At 38.8% G+C, this 19,811-nt stretch overlaps 2 protein-coding genes across 3 annotated transcripts; one reads left to right on the top strand and one right to left on the bottom strand.

Annotated features, from left to right (window-relative positions):
- Nucleotides 1-333: 333 nt before the first annotated feature.
- LOC111220035 (tryptase beta-2-like) lies at nucleotides 334-5,879 on the bottom strand. Its single transcript, XM_022742972.1, has 6 exons — nucleotides 5,775-5,879; nucleotides 4,089-4,103; nucleotides 3,731-3,893; nucleotides 2,245-2,513; nucleotides 1,813-1,961; nucleotides 334-1,438 (listed from the first exon to the last, which is right to left on the bottom strand). The coding sequence occupies exons 1-6, from the start codon at nucleotides 5,827-5,829 to the stop codon at nucleotides 1,097-1,099; spliced, it is 993 nt and encodes a 330-aa protein (XP_022598693.1). The 5' UTR covers nucleotides 5,830-5,879; the 3' UTR covers nucleotides 334-1,096.
- Nucleotides 5,880-10,571: 4,692 nt separating this feature from the next.
- LOC111220051 lies at nucleotides 10,572-19,002 on the top strand. 2 transcript variants are annotated; one of them, XM_022742996.1, is made up of 13 exons: nucleotides 10,572-10,758; nucleotides 12,724-13,050; nucleotides 13,142-13,435; nucleotides 13,538-13,843; nucleotides 14,145-14,255; nucleotides 14,835-14,996; nucleotides 16,137-16,367; nucleotides 16,465-16,515; nucleotides 16,609-16,863; nucleotides 16,950-17,294; nucleotides 17,448-17,720; nucleotides 18,340-18,615; nucleotides 18,821-19,002. In XM_022742996.1, exons 1-13 carry the CDS (start codon nucleotides 10,707-10,709, stop codon nucleotides 18,850-18,852), a joined length of 2,715 nt encoding a protein of 904 aa, XP_022598717.1. In that variant the 5' UTR covers nucleotides 10,572-10,706; the 3' UTR covers nucleotides 18,853-19,002. The 2 variants fall into 2 exon arrangements, with proteins under 2 accessions (XP_022598717.1, XP_022598716.1); XM_022742995.1 differs by having other exon boundaries at nucleotides 16,053-16,367.
- Nucleotides 19,003-19,811: the final 809 nt, after the last annotated feature.

Raw genomic sequence — 19,811 nt, 5'->3', positions numbered from 1 at the left:
GACAAGGGCCCGGGGCAAGAGGAGGAGGCCACTGACAAGGACGAGAGACATGATAGACTCGCAGGTATCTTCATGTAGTGGCAGTGTTGACAAAGTGGGTGGAGATAATACCGGAGCTAGCGCTAGCAGAGCTAACAGAGCTAGTCCAGACGTGATGGCTGCTATGAATTATTTTGCGCGCACAAAACTGAACGACTTCGATTTGTTCTTTAGCTTCCAAACACTAAAAATACAATTGTGAAGACATCGTTTCAGTGCTAAACTGGCACCAAACGTGCATGACTTATATGCTGAGGAAAAAAAAACACTCAAAACTTTATTCAGTATGTTTTGCTTTACTTTTAAAGAATCCTTTAAAAAGGAAGTACATTCACTGCGTTTTGTTTATAGCAATATTCAGCCACAGTCAGATTCTGCAAGATGACCTCTACATTGATTTATACACAACAAACATGGATGCTGTCTGTCCATTATTCTGCATCAGCCAATGAGCTGCCTTCATATCTGTTGCTTAGCCTATATGTTATAAATAGCCTGAAATTGTGATACGTTGGGGAGAAATGAGTCCGGTCGAAAATAATTTAGTTTCCAGTCTGACCCTGTTTGTGGTGCTTTTGGTCGCTTGTTCTTAATTTTGACTACCTGCTTTTTAGCGTAGATCCTCATATGATCATGATTTACAGAAGTGGAAGGGTGTTAAGTCAATTTCTTTACCAAAAGAAATGTTACTCTACGTATTACATCAGTAATGTTATATTTTTTCTCCACCTCATTTATATGTGTATTTATTAATTTAAAAAAAAATTACTTGTCAGTAATACCAATACCAATTCAGACTCAATACATTATTTTCTTTAGTTAGTTTTTAGTTCTTTAGTAAGTAAGTTCTGAGTCAAAGAGTAATTCATTTCAACCCATTGTAACTGATAGTGATAGAAGACACCTTGTTTCATTATTAGTTTTCATATTAATATTTTTTTTTAATTATTTATTTTAATTTTAATATTAAGGCACTGTGGTGCAACTCATAACATGGACGGCTTTATAGCCTACCATTGTCTGCATTCAGTTTGAGAAGTTGTTTAGCAAAACTGTGCTATAGAGCTAAAATGTGTTGCAGGAACACTAAGAATACAACATGTGCAAGCTCAATTGCAAAGGTTGGTGCCATGGAGGTCGTAGTTGGAGTTGCTGCTGTTGCATTAGGAGAGTTTGCACGACACACAAAGTTGCTTTCAGGATTTTGGCCTCTGGAGGTGAATGTCACAAAGCTAACGCTGGACCCTGCCACTTGGTCTAGAATCCAAGTCTGGAACTGAGACACTCGGGCGAAGACCTCAGGGAAATCAGCCGTTGCACAAGGTACTCCAAAACTGGTAATGCCAGCCTGGATCCACACTGAACCTTGTTTGCATTGCAAAGGTCCACCGGAGTCCCCCTAAAAAAGGCAAAACACAACAGTTAATTGACACTCTTAGTAACGTTTACAGAATAAGACTGGAGTAGCCTAGCCTCACACATTCTCACTGACAGCAAAATTTCAATAATAAAAATACACAAGTTTTAGTCCTGTGATGCTCCATAGTTACATCTCAGTGCTGAAGATGCTGATGAAGGATATAATGGAGAATACAGGAGAGTAAGATGCTTTTGGTTTTCTTTTAAAACCTTCAAAGAAGTGAAGTCTGCATGTGTTGAATACTATACACTATGATTAGTGGTTTAGAGGAGTGTATTGTAGGGGTATCAAGTAAGATAATAAGTAGTCTGTCCTCCTACATTAGGTATTGCAACAATGACTTTTATTTTTACCTGACACGTTCCTCTGTTCTCTTGCCCGGCACAAATCATGTTGTCAGTGATGTTTGCCTCTTCTACTGGGCGATAATTGCAGCTGCACTGCTTGTTTCCAACAACAGGAACCTGAACCTCCTTAAGTCTCTCAATGGCTACCAAGGGCTCTGCAGGAGTGAGAGTATTAAATCAGTCCAGTTTCAGTAACCCCAAAATATTGTTTATCAATGGATTTGTATCTTTCAAAGACAGGTGTGGATGGAGAATTACTTTAATTTATACCTAAATTAAAAAAAAATCTGATAAATGGCAACTACTTAAGAAAGACATTTAATAATAGCTCAAACTAGGGCTGAAACAGAAGTTAAATTTTAAATGACAAAAATACCCTGACAGAAATGTCTGAATGCTTCGTCTGCCCCCAACTATACAACCTGAGAGTAAACTCACCATCCTTTCCGACTCTTCCCCAGCCAGTGGCCCAGCAGGGGGTGGAGTTGTAGAACTGGCTGGAGTTACTCGCAAGACAGACAGGTCTGATGTAGTCGGTGAAAGTGACAGGGCTGCTGAGCTTCATTAGGGCAATGTCATTGTTGAATAACGTGTTGTTGTAGTCAGGATGGACGATGATTTCAGACACAGTGCGCCTCTCCTCATTAACATTAGGGCCACTTTGATTCACTCTTCCGAAGTAGAGAACCCATCTATTAGCTGCGTTCCTGGATTTAAAGCAAAGACTCATTAAATTTGTCAGTACAGGCAGAAAAGAATGAATGAAAGGTCCCCAAAACGTCAATTTAACATTTTTCTCTGGTGCTTCTCAGTCTGTAGTTACATAGAACTGGATAAAATCATTTCTATGTACAGTAATGGTGATAATATTGGATAGATGTTGCTCTTTATTTTAATTAAACAGCTTGCTTACTGTCTACGTCTGGTGTGCTTTAGAGGGTTGTGAGAATTTGAGACCGAATTAACAGTTTAGTACATCATCTTTAAACACCATCTGTGATGAGTAAATTTAAAATGCAGAAGTACAGCTGATAAGGTATTGGTTATATATTAGAGGGGGATCAGAATGCAGTGTGGCTTGGTCTTTTAAGGCTAAAAAAGGAGGAAGGATCCTGTTTTTTGTGGCAATCACACCTACTAAGTGACTAACAGGCTGCATCAATTCTCAAGTTGTATCAGAATTAGACTTCTGGTATATGAGTAAATTTCTGTTCCTCAATTATGTAAAAGCAGACATCTACAAAAAAAAAAAAGAAAAGGGAAAGGAAGATGTTCCTTATTTGTTCAGGCGGTTCAATCAATCACCACAACACAGTCCAGTATACACCCAGCCTTTTGTCGGAACAAGTGAAAATTGACAAGCAGCAGTAGGTGTGATTTAATAGAATTCACTGCTCGGGCCAGCAACAGCTGTGACTGGAAGCATTATGTTTTTGGTCGTCCGTTCGTTCGTCCGTTTGTCTGTCCCAATCTCATGAATAGGATACCTCTGGATCACCTTCAGGGAATTTCTTTAAATTTGGTTCAAACGTCCACTTGGACTCGTTAGCTAGCCGATGGGGTCAAATTGGGCTAGCAAAGGGTTCAAGGGACTGTTAAAATAGAAGATGTTCAATTTCTTTTCAAAACCTCCCTCTTGAGTGTCAGATAGCTGAATACTATATTTGATATTTGAAATTAAGGCCTTGAGTCGGGCTCATTAATAACTCAGTCTAATCAGCACTGCCTTCTTAGACAGCGTTGTCCAGGGTGGGGCACCACAAAAGAAGTGGTAATGGTGCAAGGGGTTAAGCAGACTATGCCTTTGAGTACACATGTTTTGAACCTGTGAAGGCTCTGATGTTTCCATGAAACAAGAACTGAAGTGAGACTTTGCTTTTGAGGGTTTTGGGATTTTTGTTGAATGAGTATTAGTTTGTCTTACGCTCGGATGCAGTGGGCTGCTGTGAGTACCCATTGGTCACTGATGAGCGTCCCTCCACACGTGTGAGCCAACAAATAGTGTATGCTGACCTGCCAGGGCCAGGACCCAGCTGTGGCATTCTCACCACCCACTATCCTTGTGTTCAGAGGTGCCACTCCACAGTCTGACAGAGAATACACAATTGTGTGTCAGTACATACAGTTAAGTCAGGCTGATTCATCTGTGAAGCTAAACAGGTTTCTCCTTTGTAGCTTTTTTTCATTCATGGCTGCTGAAAACAGTTCATGACCTGAGCATGTACATCATCAAAAGCATTCACATGGCTGTATGGAATGTATGAAAATGTGACTGCACTTACCCTGAGCCTTTGACCCTGTAGGAGAGAGAGATGAAAAGGTTACATAAATCTGTATTCTCCTATGTGTGTTAAATTGTTAGACCAGATAAATCTTCCCATGGAATAGGAGTATGGATTGAGTGTAGTAGATATGTGTAATTATAGCCACAGTGTGGCACTAGAGTTACAGCTGCTTCCTCTTTTTGAGTGTTGGATGAGCTGTACTTAGAGTACTATGAGTATTTTGTTCATATTTTTAATTTGTTACATTTACATGTGGTTGTTATAGATCTATGAAATTATACAAATTTCCTGCATTTTAGAATATGTATCTTCCTTGAGGGAAGTGGAGACTGAGAACAGTTACCTGCAAACTGTAACTTGTTTATTTTTAACTGTTTTAAGTTGTCACAATACAGTTTTTTATTGAAATCATATTTGTCTGCCATTTAGGCGTTTTATATGGCTAATTGTATCTTTTGTATCTTCTTTTCTTTTCCGTTATATGTATCTGTCTTCTTAATGTTCCAAACAAAAAATCACGTAGTCATTGTCGGTAATTTCCACAGGTGCTTATTTGCAGCTGCAGTACAGTTACAGTATGTTGTACTGTCATAGGTGGATATTTTGCAGATTTCAGGAAATGCTGGTGACATGCTATTTTAAAGGCCAGTAAATGTTACAGTGCCCTCTGCCACAGGCGAAGAATGTTAATAAGACCTTTAGTTATGAGGAAACAAGCAACAGGTTATCATCTCATAGCCATAATAATTTCCCTTTGTTATGTGACTGCTTGTTTTTGTACCTCTTCCTTGTATTGATTTGTATTCACTGTTGAAGACAGTGTAGCTAATATGCAATTTCAAGGTTACTTGTGGATTGTTTTTAATATTTCAGTTCACACATCAGTTTTCAAATGTAATAAATCAATTAATAGGTGTCCCAAGATTGTGTCTTATTTTCTCTAAGTTAACTAATGAATGAAAGGTCCCCAAAATGGCAATTTAACAGTTTTCTCTGGTGCTTCTCAGTCTATAGATATATAGAACAGGATAAAATCATTACTATGTACAGTAATGGTGATAGTAATGGATAGATGTTGCTCTTTATTTTTTTAAATAGTGTAACCTCAAACCATATTCCTGCAATTTATAATTTCAGTCAGCTTTCCTTAGTCGATTCTTGTGGATTTTTAGGTTTTAGCTGTGTCATTATCAATTTCCTACTTGGAAGAACTGATTTAGGTTAAATGCCTCATTCATTACTTATGCAGTGAAGTCATCAGTAAAATTAATCTACATGTGCTACTATTACATAAGGGTGTTAATTACTTTGTTTTGAATCATATAAAAGGGAAATCATACTGAGTCAGCGTCCCAAACAACAGCTGAAGCCCTTGACACAGTTGTACAATACTGTGCATAATGTACAATACAACAACTTTGTAAGCTTGTATTCACATCATATTTAGAGTGATTTTTAATAGTTTCTACTGAGTGTAAAAGAAAAGAAAAACATTAGACAGACATTTTAACGAAATACAGTTAAGTTCAACACCATTAACTATAGCCTCAAAAATAAAGTTGAATGAAAACCTCTCTAACACTGTTTACAAAAACTAAACATAAGCTTTAAAAAAAGGGAATTTTATGGTTTGAAATAGATTGTAAAGGTGGAATAAATTGCTAACTCAGTGTAAAAGCTCACCTTGCCCAGTGAGGACTGTCCATGTCAAGAGTATCAGTGCAGTCCCGGCTGTCATTCTGTGTTGTCATTAATATTTTGTTTTCAGTAAGCACTGTCTCTCCGATGTAGGTTTGCTCTTTGTCACTCTACACTACACAACACTCTATTTATAATCAAGCCACCACACCCTACTCAAACCTGTTCCAGTAGTTCGGAGTAATGGGTACCTATGGTAAGAATTGGTCAGTACCTCTGGTATACATTCATCAGCTCTGTTCAATTGTACCTACTTTGTTTCCAAGAAAGTAGGAAATTTTTTCTTGATACCAACGTGCAGCATGCCTTTTTGTTGAGTTTATTACTGTATGACTCCACAACAAACTTAATGTTTGATCAAAAAGAAACAACTTTTAGAAAGTGGAATGAACAGAGTTTAAATGTGTCTTTCTTTTCTGTTTTAAACTATTAAACTAACTTACTAACTATAATATTAAACAATTTAACTGCAGATAGTTCAAGTTGCCAGTCTGTGTACTGTTTAGTATGCTGTAATACAAGTCAGCCAGGTTGTGTGTAATGGTATTTCATTCACAGTATTATGTTAATTTATTTTGTCCTGGTTGAGACAGTGCACAGCTGTTTTGGTATTGTTTCTTTTACAGACTTCAGGCAGGATTTGACTTAATTTTGGACAGAGCCAGGCTAGCTGTTTCCACCTTCATTGCAAGTGCCTTATTGTTCACAAGTTATGCAGAAACACAAAAACTAAAATAGCTCACTATTCATGGGAAAGTGCAATGAATTTCAAGTTTTGGTTTTGTATACAATAAATGTTTAAATTTTGCCATGGTGATTCTTCTTCATGCTGAGATTAGGGAGACTTATCCACCATGATGTTGTTTCTGTGTGAGCGTTGAGCAACTCCCACCCTTGGCTTTTGCACATGCACTACTCAAAGGCCAAGTGTGTGGTGGTGACTGCATGACAAATGCATTGCCTGGGTAAGTCTTCACAGTGGTCTGGGACAGTCAAAGGCTGTTCAATTACAGTAGAGAAATAATGTTAATTAATTTCCTTTTATGGCCCTGAATTGTTTGTAGTGTCAGTTGTTTAATACACAAAAATGGCAAAAAAAAAAAAAAGAAAAAGTAATTAAACTAATTGAATCACTATGCACATATGAATGTATCTGAACTTCCAGCAGTCTACTGCAAAATGTTGTTAAACTACTAGTTAATTATCAGAGGCACAGCTTGTAAACAGGCAAGGCAGGAAACTGCTTGGGGTCCCAGGCTATTAGGAGGCCACAGAGGGCTGACAAACTGCAGCTCCCTCCCCTCAAGGAACTTACATCTCAGTAGGAAATGTCTCTGAAGGGGCCGTGTCATTCCCTGGATGATTTGCAATGACATCTCAGAAGCAGCATTGCCAACCATTTTCAGTAAAGCCTGCACATGGCGTACATACAAGATTTAAAAAAAAAAAAAAAAATCTAACAATAATTAAACTAAACTTGCATTAAACTAGTCTGCAACTATGCAATTCAAGTTCAAGTATTCAAGCAGCTCCTCAATGTGCATCTAAATCAAACACTCTAATATTAAAAAAAAACTGCAGGCTGTTGCATAGACTGTAACAGTAGTATCACAAATAGAGCACTGGGATAAATTCACTATTGGTAACTCTTTGACAAATCAAAATCAAACCTTAGAAAAAGTTAAGTTAAATCATTTAGAATGAAAACAATGGGGATCAATGACTGGTCATTGGGTATGCCTATTCACAGCTCCTTCACGTCTCTGTTTGGCTGGCAGGCCTAATTAATCCACTGAACGTGCTGCTGCTGTTTCCCTCCCACTCAACATTGTCAGAGAGCAGCTTTACACCTTATTCACTGTGAGGGAGAGAGAGTTAAAGTCTGTCCAAAAAGTCACTATATATGCTGCCAGCAGCTTTAAAAAAAAAAAAAAAAAAAGTAGCTATAGACGTCTTCAAGCTTGTCAAATCTAAGTTTCTAAGTTGCCAACACCACTCAGTAGGAAACCTCCCTTAAAGTTATAATATGTAACATTACCACATTCCAATGTCTAAAACAACTAGACCTATGTCATATACTTTTGAGCTGTGTATTTACATTATCCAAAATGTTTCTAGCAATTCTCAAACATAGAGAAATACATGATTTTAATCATGGTAACGTGCCATTTCATTTCGTCGCCTGTCATTCACATCATATCCCCTATGCGCGTGCGTTAGCATTGTGGTTCCCAGCCAAAGAGAAGTTGGTATATTAACCAGAGGAAGAATTTTAGTCATCGGATGTCTGATTTCTAACGTGAAACTGCTTTATTTGGTTTCTACCAGTTTAAATCCCCTGGTCCGTTTATTTAGGAGAGGAAGACAACTCAGTGGATAATTTGGCTGCTGTTAAAAACCTCCTGAACGTTTGGTTCATAAGTTATTGGAGGAACGATCAAAACAAAGGTTAGCAGTAATCTCAGCTCGCAACCTTTCCCTGACGTCTCGTGTCCACTGTATAGCGTCAGTGAAACTCTCATTTTAAATGAGAAGCTGTTTTATTCAGCGTTTTTACTGGTTATAATCACCGGGGCTGTTTGTTCTGGAGAGAAGACCTCCGCGGATAATTCGGCCCCTGGTAAAAACCTGCTGAACAACTGACACTGAAGGAATCCAAACCGAGTGAAGCTGTGTGGCAACTCTGTCACATCACCCAATGCTGTCTTTTGTTATTTTTTTGATTGAGAGACCTCTAGCAGTAGAAGTGACATACTGTGCATTTAAAGAGGCTTTATGTGTTAAGTTGCACTGGCCTTTTACAATGTGCCAACATGTAGTTAATTTTGTTATTTATTTAGGTTTTTATTGTTCTGTGTGTTCAAATGTGAACATTTGGAATAAAAAAAAAGATTTTGTACATTTTTTATTGGTGTCAGATTTTTATTACATAATTATGATGAGGGCTGATTGGACTGTAGAATTGCCACAGTTAGATGTAGTTCACTACTCCCCAACACTGAATACATATCCGCTTTTTAGTAGTGGTCCTCAAAATCTTCACATTTCTATCAGAAGTTCATCCATATCTATAGTGAAAGCTCAGGAAGCATAATAAAGAATCACTGTAGACTTGAAATACAATGTTTCTGAAACTTCTTTTTGAGAGGCTGATAAAAGTAGCCTTTTAAAACGACTATTCTGCTCTGTGTGTTTTCAAACAAAGCCCAACAGATGTGTAATTAAAATGTCACGTCTGTGCTTAGCAGAGGTAAGAGCAATGGAATCCCGGAATTGAGGTCAAATTGTTTTTCGGTACATTCAAATCAAGATAATTGCTCTCCTTGCTTCTCCACCCTGACGCGTGACAGACAGATGCAGGTTGAAGGTGGTATATTATAATACTTATTTTCCCCACCAATGCAACAATAAATAAATAAATGAATATATTTATTTTGTCAATCAATCAATCAGACTTTATTTATATAGCACTTTTCATACAAACAATGTAACACAAGGTGCTTTACAGAATAAAAGCAATAAAAAAACAACCCTCCCACCCCCTCACTCACACACACTTACACACAGAACAATAAATGAACAAATAATAAATAAAAACAATTAAGAAATAAGACAATAACAGGAGCCAGTGCATGTCCATAAAAGTCCCTAACAAAAAAATACAACGCTAGGACGAAACTCTCATTTCTGTTACTGTGTGTAACACTGCAGCCTATTGCACCTTATATACACACCTTATATACTAGTATTCAAATCATAAACATTTTTCCTCATATTTCCAATTATCAGGGACAAAATTGTTCTTTGTACATATTCATTTTGACACTGATGTCATGGATGATGTCACAACAAGATAATCAAAACTTCTTCACACTTGTTAAGTTATGTCAATCTTTCCATTAACGCTTGTTCCCTCCATCAAACCCCCATGTCCCTCCTTTTCTCCAACCCACCTGAAGTGCACTCAATCTTTCAAGCCGATGAAAGGAAGTAGAGTGTCAGAAAAAGAAAGGTGAGAAAACGATGTTCAGTCACATCTGACTGCAGAGAACCAAACACAAACAAGGAAATGAAACACATTAATCACCTCTTTTCTTTTTTTTTTTTTTAGCACTTTCAAGTTTCACTTTTGTTGTCAGTTAAAGCAAAGTCAAAATGAGAAAACATAAAGGGGAATTGTCAGAGAAAACATTTCAACCGACGCAGTGATCCTGTGTGATCTCCAAATAAGACATTAACCCATGTCCACTGACTGATGTGTGTTACGATCAATTAAAGTGCAAAGTCAAACAATTTAAACAGCTTATCAAGTTAATGAATATTCAGAGGGGGATGAAACGCACAACACCTTTTCGTTCAAACATCAAGCACTTGATCTGGTTAAAAATTAACTTGAACCAGAGGAATGGATCATAGCAGGAGCTGACTGAAAAGATAGAGGGCCTGTACAGAGAGAAAAAAATCCTTTCCTTTCCTATCCTTTTTTCTCCTAAATGCAACACCACACTAACTTTTCCCCAGAGAGAAAGGACTTGTAGTCTCGCCTGAGTGTTTGCCCACATAAACTCAGTGGGATTACCCTCTCTGTTTATTCATGGCAACACTGCACCAATGTAAAGTAGCCCCAAAACCTTGGCTAGAGGCCCGTCTGAATTTTAAGTGACCAGTTTCCTCACTTGTGTGTCCCTGCACATCAAACTCCTTTTCCCCTCCTCTCCCTCTCGCTCTATCAATCCTCTAAGGTTTGCTTATTTCGACACACATATCAAGGGCCTCCTTTCACTCCTGTGAGGCCCAGGGACAATATTTCTTATTATCCATCTGTCAGGACAATCCTGCCCACTGTCATCACATAGCTCTATATAAGCCAGCGAAAGGGCCTGATGATAAGACGTTGGTCTCAAGACAAGCCCGGCCATGCGGTGTAAAGTCCTCGTCTATGTCGTCCTCCTGACTCTCATAAAGCATGGTGAGTATTGTATCATTGCACTCACAAGCCTGTTACAAAGGCTACATTGTTGTTTCTTCACCCAACGACCACAACTTTGAGCTGACCAGGTGCAATTCGAAATATTGATGCTGAGCTGTTTCAGATTTACTCTGAAATTGAAGTCTTAGAACGGGCATGTTTTACGGTATTAAATCTGAATTTAAATTATTAGTTTGTGAGGATCTTTTGGTGGTTTATGAGGTGGGAGTTAAAGTAATGTAAATAATGTAAAAGTCTAGATGGTGCTTGTTGATCATATTCAGAGATGTCAATGTCAACATGCACCTGACCTTTATTTTGAGTCGATTCATGGTAAACTTGTCAGGAGTGCATGCCAGGAGCACTAAAACTATTGGAGCATTACAGATAGTGTTTCAGGTTTGGACAATATGTCAGTACATAAAGTGAGAGATTTGCTATTTTTCTATATATTGATATATTGATATGATCTCTTGTTGTATTATGCCAATGTGAGTGATGTTGGAAATCAGCAAATAATGTGATTTTGAATGATTTTTGGATCAGGATCATAAGATCAGTGTAATGAAATAATGTGATTTTTCAGGAATTCTAATTCAATCAAATTGGCCAAAACCATACATTCCAGTCTGGCTATGGTACAAAATGTCTCTAGATTGAATTTTTATATTTTCATATTCCTTTATTATGACATATGACACATGATTTTGCAATGTAAATTTCATATTATCCATCCATCCATAGTCCAATAATATAATATTGTCTAATAATCCATAGTCTAATAATACATTTTTGTGTGTATATATCTTTGTGTATACTATTATGTCTAAATGATTAGATGATGATAATTACAATTGCAAGCAATGAAAAGTATATTCTAACAATCAGACACTCATATTTTCTTCCACATTTAAATAATTAATGCTCTGAACTGGCCTGTATGTTTTAAATGAATACATTCGTCTCAATCTATTTGGACCACATGCAAATTAGTGTCAGTAATGTTCTTTTGTAGGTAAAAATGGTACTAAAGTAAAGTGTTAATCATGTCTTTTTAAACTGATTCTTTTCCTTGTCACCCTGCTATGATCGGCCCATCTATAACACTTGACAAGAGGTGCAACATAAACACAAGTTTACTATTGCTTGGCTCGATACCTGCCAACAAGTATTTATTGTACTAGTTACTAATTAAGCTGATTGGGTTGTCAGACCTGACTGAAAGGCTTTATATTTACACTGGTGTGGTATTACACCGATTCAATGAGCTATACTGAGGTTACTGATTTGCAATGAAGGATAAAAAGAAAGAATGTGAAATGGAAAATTTCATGAAACTCAAACTCTTGACTTACAATTCCTTGTCACTGTTGATTTAAACTTATGACATTTTTCAATTGAAATAAACAAACTGGACAAATGCTATTTGTGTTTTGTTTGTATAGTATTCTAATGGCAGTTATTGTAAGATCTATGAAAAGAAAAGATATAAAAGGGAGATTTTGTAACTTTTGCTGGGCAGCCCCCCTGGCTACAAGTGACATTTACAGATTGGCGCTGTGTGTTTATGTCTTTGCTTAATTACCCATGAGTGTATTTAACTGAACGAAGGTGGGTTTTATTGTTAATGGGTTCACATTTTAATTTTAAGAAAGTTAAAACTGTTATTTCACAGTGTAAGGTATAGTGACTGTTGGCTTGTTATGAAACTTCCTAAAAAGCAGTTTATTAAAAAAAACTTCAAACCTATCAAACTTTACAGACATTTAGCCATCCTGTGTTCTGACCTGACTGTATTTTCACTTAAAACTACTGCTGAAGATCAAACTCAATCATTAACCAAATATTAAAGGCACTTTCACACAATCACATCTTTCTTGCCCGCCCTGAAAGAGTATCCGTGAGCGCTCTTCAATAAAAGCTCTTTATTTTCTCTCCATCTAAATGCTCTTTCTCTGCTTACAGTGTCTCCAAGTGAAATTCAGGCCAGCCCAAATACAAATGCAACCCTCCCCTGCAATGTGACGCTCCCCGATTCTGTAAAAGGGGACAAAATGGACCAGTCTCTCCTCAACGTCAGCTGGATAAGTCACGGCTCTGACATCGCCTCATTCGGAAAAGCAGCAACACAAATAAAGGAAGGCTTCAGCTGGGACACCAGTCAATTTGTCAGTGGGGACTTTTCACTGACCATCCTCAGCGCTAGTCTCGACCTGCAGGGGTTGTACGAGTGCACAGTCAGCTACAACTCCACAATGGTGTACTCCAGTAACGTTACATTTGGTATCCTTGGTATGTCTGTGTTCAGTTGTTGAGATTTGGGCTTTAGGTGCTCTATTCAAATATTTCAAATACAAATTTCTTCTACTTCTCCCCTCTTTAGCTTCCCCTACTCTCTCAATCCCCGAGCAGTGGGTGGTGTTGGAGACAGAGAGCCAGCTTAATTGCCGTGCAGATGGTTTCTACCCTCCTCCTGTCTCTTTCTCCTGGACCAGAGATGGGCGAGTGATTCAATCTCCCTACCAGATTGAAGGTGAACAGACTCCAGATGGTTACTACATGGCTGTGGGCAACCTCACCTTCTACCCTTCTCGTGAGGACCAGAATGTGACCTTTGGCTGTAAAGTGTCACACAGTGGTAGCTATCAAGAGCTGGATTTCCAACTCAACATCACCTGTGAGTGACGCAAAGATGTTCAGATGTGTCCAGTACAGTACAAACTGTGATAAAACCTGTTAATCTGATAAAGCAAAACGCTTTGATTACTGTCTTTGTCAGATCTCCCCTCTGTTAGACTTTCTGCCGTGCCATCACACCCAGGCAACATTCCTCTCACGCTTTACTGTGACCTGGAGAGTTTCTACCCAGAGGAAGTGTCTGTGTCCTGGGTTCAAAATGGCACAACCCTCCCTGAGCCCCCCGCCACTGACCAAAACCCAGACGGGACCTACAGAACCAGACGTTATTATACTTTAAGCCCCGAGCAGAGGGAGCAAGGTGGGAAAGTGGAGTGTGCAGTAAGCCAACCTGGGGTAGTGCACCCAGTCAGCGGCTCAGCCTTCCTGGAGACACTGGATCCTCAAGGTGAAACATACCACTAAATTCAGTAGAGTACAGACATATTTTTCACAGTACATTTGACAAGATAACATGCATGCAGTGACATATGAGAAGTAATGGATGTCTGAGAACAACAGAACAAAACTGACTGCCTATTAACTATACTGCTGTGCTGCTTTTAGAGGCAGCTGCACAATTGCTTGTAACTTGCTCGTTTGGTTCTTGATGGTTCCTGATACTTTTAACAGGAAATGCAATGCATAGTTTAGTGATTCACTATTCAGGATTCCTCCTCATGTGTCATCTCTCACATGTTTCCTTTCAGATGAGGATCCAGTGTTGACTAAATCAGCCAAAGCATCTGTGGCTATGATGTGTATTTCTATAGTGCTGGTCTTCCTGCTGTGCTTCGGCTTTTCGTGGAGGAGAAGGGATGGTGAGTCAGAACCAGTCATGCAGTTGAGGGAATGGTATATACTTAGCTTGTGCCCCTTTCAAATGAAGCCAAGTCAACCCAACCCTTATCAAGGGTTATGAAGTCTTAGTGTGGACAGAAATTTTTATACCTTCTTCTTTTTTGAGAAGGCTTTTTGGAGGCCTTCTGGGGGGAAAAAAAGGCCTTAATTAAAAAAAAAAAAAAAAAAAAAAAAGGAACATGACTTTGTGAAACAGAACCATCTTTTGACCCCTCAGATTTACTTTTGGACCCCATATGGGTGATGTGACCCCTATGTTAGGAATATACAAGCCGACAAATAAAGATCTATTGTTGCCATTTTCAAGCTTCTGGTTTTACTTTAAAACAATTATCATCAAAACTCTTAACTGGCATATGCTGTACCACATTTCCACAACTACCATGTTGAATTAACTAAACTGTGAGCACACAATACGATATATACAACGGGTTTCAGGAAGACTTAATCAGGACTTATTGCGCAATAGCTGCCACCTCAGCACCCCTTTCTCTCACTATCCTTTTTTGTTCCCTTCACCCCCCCACCCCCCCACTCAGAGAAGCAGAAGTCTCTCAGTGTGTCGGGGATCATCCTCCCTCCACGCGTGATTGTAGGTCAAAAGGGCAGGGTGACAGTGAGCATTGAAGGGAGGAGGGTGGACCGAGTCCAGACTGCATGGTTCCTCAATGACAGGCCTATCTCTGACACCTCATTCACAGGTAGGAGACCTTACACACATCCAGATAACCAGCGGCTACTGGTGAATGCATCTTTTACCTCTTAAACCCGGATCAGCAATCACAAACTCATGCCGTTCACATTCTTCAAACTCACAGACATTGATTTGAAATTCTGGCTGAATTTTGGGGAAACTTGTGCACAGATCACCTAGAATATTCTTACTACATGGAGTGGTGTAGTCTTATAAAACATGTCTTGCTTTTGAATATTTCACTGTAAACACTGTAATTGTGTTTTCAATGAAAAGTTGGAGCAAGCTGATACAAAGTATATGATGACTGCTAGGCAGAGCGGAAAGAGGATTTTTCCAACCTTTAAGAATAGTTCATTATTTTGGGAAATGCATTTATAACTCACATCTGTAAGCTGAATTGCAGTTAATTGAAAGTTCACTGAATAACATATTATATGTCTTGTTATTATTATATTATATGTAAATGTTACATTATATGTAAATGTTACAAAAGCCAAAATATTAAAACAACACATTTCAGTTGTAATGTGCCAGATTACCTCTTGGCCGGGCACAGTGATTTGTTGTCATGGTGAGGTTGCAAAGTAAGTAGAAAGATGAATTTTACACATTTTTTATACAAATTAAAGAAGCCAGATATAATGTGTTAGCAGAGTTGGACAGAACCTGGCCAGCTGTTTCCTCCTGTATCCAGTCTTTGTGGTAAAATAGCTTAGCTTAGCTAACCAGCTGCTGATGTAACTTCATTATTTACCATGCAGCCATGGGAGTGGTATCAATCTTCTCATGTAACCCTCAATAAAAAAGCAAATGACGATGTTTCCCAAAATGTTAACCTCTTCCTTTAAAGCTACACAAGGAAAAACAAAAGGTGGGTTGGTTAAATAGTCAATATATTAAAGAAATGGGAAATAAAATGTGTTTGGACTGATGTGATAAAGAATGATACATTGAAGTGTATGATGGCACATGAAATATCTTTTACACTACTCCTAAAACATACCATGTTTTCTCTTTTACACTTTAATTCCTCTAACACTTTACAACCTTACACACATAGGGACCTCCAAAGCTAACTTTAACTGCCTCTATAACCCTCTAACCACCATCCATTTGCCCTACGGTCTAACTCTCACTTCCCCAGTATCAGAGAAGGGTCCTCTGCTGCGCTCCAGAGGCGAGATGGGTTACTACAGGCTGCACACTCAAGGGCCACTGCACTCATCTGGAAGTGGCACTCAACAGCTGATCTCCGCGCTCACCTTTATCCCTCAGATTTCAATCCACAAGGCAGCAGTGTTTAAGTGTCAGGTGTCCTACATAGGCAAGGACAAGATCGTGGTGGAGAGGGTGTCAGAGAAGTTTACTATTCTGTGTAAGAAAGGATTTTTTTCTCTCATTCATTTTTCCGCTACTTCTATATGATTTTCACAATTTCCGCAATAGAATTTTTTGAATATTTTCTCTCTCAGCTGCTCCTGAAGTATCAGAGATCCAGCTGGCAGAGACACCAAATGACTCGGGTAAGGCAATAGTTTATCCTCTTGTTGAAGTTCATTATATGTTAAAAATCCCTGGTTGTAAGGGGCTACATCGTTGAACTTTCTGTCTCCCAGATGTCATCAGCATGACAGTATGGGCAACACATTTCCATCCAGATGTCATTACCTTCCGCTGGTTCTGTCAGGGGGGTGAGCTGAGCCCTGTGGCCTCCCAGGCCTCATCCTCCCCTCGTCCCAATTCAGAGGGCTTCTTTTCAGCCTACAGCCAGTGTAAATTGCCACGGAGTGAACTGGAAAAGGGAGGCACAAAAGTGTGGGTCAGTGTCCACCACATCGCCCTGAAACAGCCAGTCACCCGTGAAACCAAAGGTAAGAAAGAGAGGAAAAAATAGGCATCACATTTAATGTCACATTTTAAAAGATTAAAGCTTAATTTTCCGCTTGATCCCAAATAGGCTTCATGAAGAGTCCATGTGTGTCCGAAATCGTCGGCTCCACTTCTTCCCCTGATCAGACTTTGACCTTGGGATGTGAAATCACAGATTTCTACCCTCCGAACATATCAGTCACTTGGCTGAAGCTCAGAGAGGGAGAGCAAGACGACAGAGAGGAGGAGGTGTTCAAGGGAGGAGAGATGTGGGGCCCCGTACAGACTCATCCCAGAATCTACAGGGCCACAGCCACTCTGAAGAGAAGGACAACGATTCAGGAGAAGGAGAGAAGAGGAGGGATTATTTGTAGAGTGGAGCACTGTTCCCTACACGAGCCTATTGAGAGACACTGGAGAAATGTTGACATTGGTATGAATCATTATAGGTAGTTTTACTCTCAGCAACTTGCTCTTTTGGCTGTTATGCTTAAAATGAGGAGGAACCTAAAAAGAAAAAAAAAATACAAATTCACCTGCTTCTGTCTCTTCATTAACTAACACTTTCCGTTTGTACTCCCCTCAGTTGCTCCCTCCATTCCTTCATCGATCTCAGTCTGTTGGAGCAGTGAAGGGGTTGGTGTGTTCTCTCTCCTGTTGAAGGGAGGTCACCCAAAGGTCAAATTACTCTGGGCAGCAGGAGGACCCACTCTCTCACCGCTGGTGTCCAGTGAAACAGAGGAGATAGGAGATGACGGGCAGAGGGAGCTGAAAAGCGTGTGCGCCCTGGAGAGGTCTACAAGCCTGCCAAGTCACACAAACAAACAGCCAGAGAGACAGAAGAACGGACATGCAATAAGTATTTGTCATTAATATATATATATATATATATATACATATACAAATGTTTTCTTTTATACGTGCATCTTCTTTTTTAAGACAAAAATGATTTGCTGATGGTGAAAAATTACCGTTAAAATGTGAGAAAAATGTTCCTGCTTCTTTGCAAAATGATCAGCGTTAAATAAAACACACAGTACCTGTTGCATCATGGGAAGTGTGGGAGCCAGCATATACACTATGTTGGAGCTTAAAAATGATTACTGAGAGTCAGAATATCCTAACCTCTGGTGCAGTGACTTTTGTTGTTGTATCTCTTGTAAGACTCCCTATTTTATTGAAGTGCTATTTTCAATTGATGTAGTGCTGCTATAAAACATGGAGAAGGTGGAGGAATTATTTCATTCAGAACTTTATTTACACTTGTATTAGATCTAAAATACCCTTTCAGCTCACTACCTCTACAGAGTTTGCCCTTTCTTCTGAAACACCTTTTTGACAATTAGTTGGTGTTGCACTCCTGCTCAGCCCACACCGTGACCTTTCTGATGTCTCTTGGAAGAGGAGTATGATTTGCAGTCTTTGTGTCTGTATACAGAAATGTGCAGCCTTAACTCCCTGCTGATGTTACTTTACAGAAACAAAAGCTGCTGTTACAGACCCCGACACTGAAGGAATAGAATACATCGATGAAAAAGTGGATGGAGAGAATAACAACATTGACAGGGATGAGGAGACAATGTCGGAGGTGGACGAGGACAGTGACAAAGAGAGAGAGGAAGAGCCAGGCGCATTGCACATCAACAAAGTCAACCTGAGTAAGGGTCCCAGAGAAAATGAGGGGGCACGTTTGAGAGTCTGTGTGGAGGTCACACACCCTGCACTCAAGCTTCCTGTTTATCGAACCTGGACAGGTAAGACGGTGCAAACAATTTACTCATGCAGTTACAGAGATTAAGATGCCTAACGGTGAGGAAATACAGAAAGGGATTCAGAGTTAGTAACAGATTACCAATGGGGCAACTGTCATTTCGTTGCACAAGAAAAAGGTAAATCTCTCTCAACAGGAAATTTGTTCATGTTTAGTTCTTAAACTTGATCTTGCGCCCTCTCTTTCAGAGCCCAATGAGGAAATTTCATCTTCTGCGTGAAAGACCTGAAGAGTGCCTCTCTATTTCATATATCCCATATAATATATCTAATATACTGTATGTCTCTATAGTAAATATAATGTTTTAGTCATGTTAGAATGTCCAACTATCTTTCATGTGGTTTTGCTTCATTTTTGGTCTTTATTTATTATGAACTGTCATCTATTACTTTTTTCTTCCAACCTCATGATTTTTACAAATGCTCATATTTTTGTACCAAACATTTTACAATAATAATCGATCTCTGTGGATTTTTTTTTTTCTAAATCTCCATTGGAAAATAAAATTTAAATCAAATTTTTTGGAAAGATGTCTCTTTGAGTCAACAGGCAATGTTTACTGTGCTTCTCTTCCGTTCATTGTTCTGTGCAAAACATACATGTGTTGTCAACCACTGCTCCTAAAATAAGGTGTCATTTCAAAATAGAGGCCACTAATGTTTTTTTGTGGTTTTTTTCTACCCTCTGACCACAGGAGCATCACTTCACTGTGCTGCAGCACGGAGGGGGTACTGTGTGGTTGAACTGAATAAGAATTGAGATGTTTAGTTTGGAACTTCCTCCTCAGAAAAAACAGATGTACTAGAACAGTAGAACGTCTGTACAAAAGCAACTTTCATACATACTGCATAAATTAAACTTTTCATTCTAGTGTCACACAATGCTATATATTTCACAAATATCATATTGTAGGGTACATGACCAATAAAACCATATACGTTTATTCAACTAACAGTGCATACAGTTTGTATGTATTGTATAATATTATACAAGATCAGCAACCTGTAACATTTTAAACAAAATTATCAGCTAAATCAAAACTATGGTTCTTTGGTTTATAGACACATATCTTTATATTCATTAAGATGAATCTCATAATTATAGACCCTTTAGTGATGAACATTTTTGCTGACGAGTGGCAACAAGTTCCGTTGTGGTGTGCAATAATGGTAAACGTTA

This window comes from Seriola dumerili, unplaced genomic scaffold, assembly GCF_002260705.1.
Source record: "Seriola dumerili isolate Sdu_G_001 unplaced genomic scaffold, Sdu_1.0 BDQW01000068.1, whole genome shotgun sequence".
Lineage (NCBI taxonomy): Eukaryota > Metazoa > Chordata > Actinopteri > Carangiformes > Carangidae > Seriola > Seriola dumerili.
This window is presented reverse-complemented; position numbering and strand designations above follow the sequence as displayed.

Excerpts from the sequence above, each read along its gene's own strand:
- LOC111220051 (XM_022742995.1), top strand. The coding sequence starts at position 10,707 with ATGCGGTGTAAAGTCCTCGTCTATGTCGTCCTCCTGACTCTCATAAAG. Across the intron at positions 13,051-13,141 it reads CGTTACATTTGGTATCCTTG|CTTCCCCTACTCTCTCAATC; the intron begins GTATGTCTGTGT and ends TCCCCTCTTTAG. Across the intron at positions 17,295-17,447 it reads CTGGAGAAATGTTGACATTG|TTGCTCCCTCCATTCCTTCA; the intron begins GTATGAATCATT and ends TACTCCCCTCAG.
- LOC111220035 (XM_022742972.1), bottom strand. The coding sequence starts at position 5,829 with ATGACAGCCGGGACTGCACTGATACTCTTGACATGGACAGTCCTCACT. Across the intron at positions 1,962-2,244 it reads GGGAAGAGTCGGAAAGGATG|AGCCCTTGGTAGCCATTGAG; the intron begins GTGAGTTTACTC and ends TCACTCCTGCAG. Across the intron at positions 1,439-1,812 it reads AGAACAGAGGAACGTGTCAG|GGGGACTCCGGTGGACCTTT; the intron begins GTAAAAATAAAA and ends TGCCTTTTTTAG.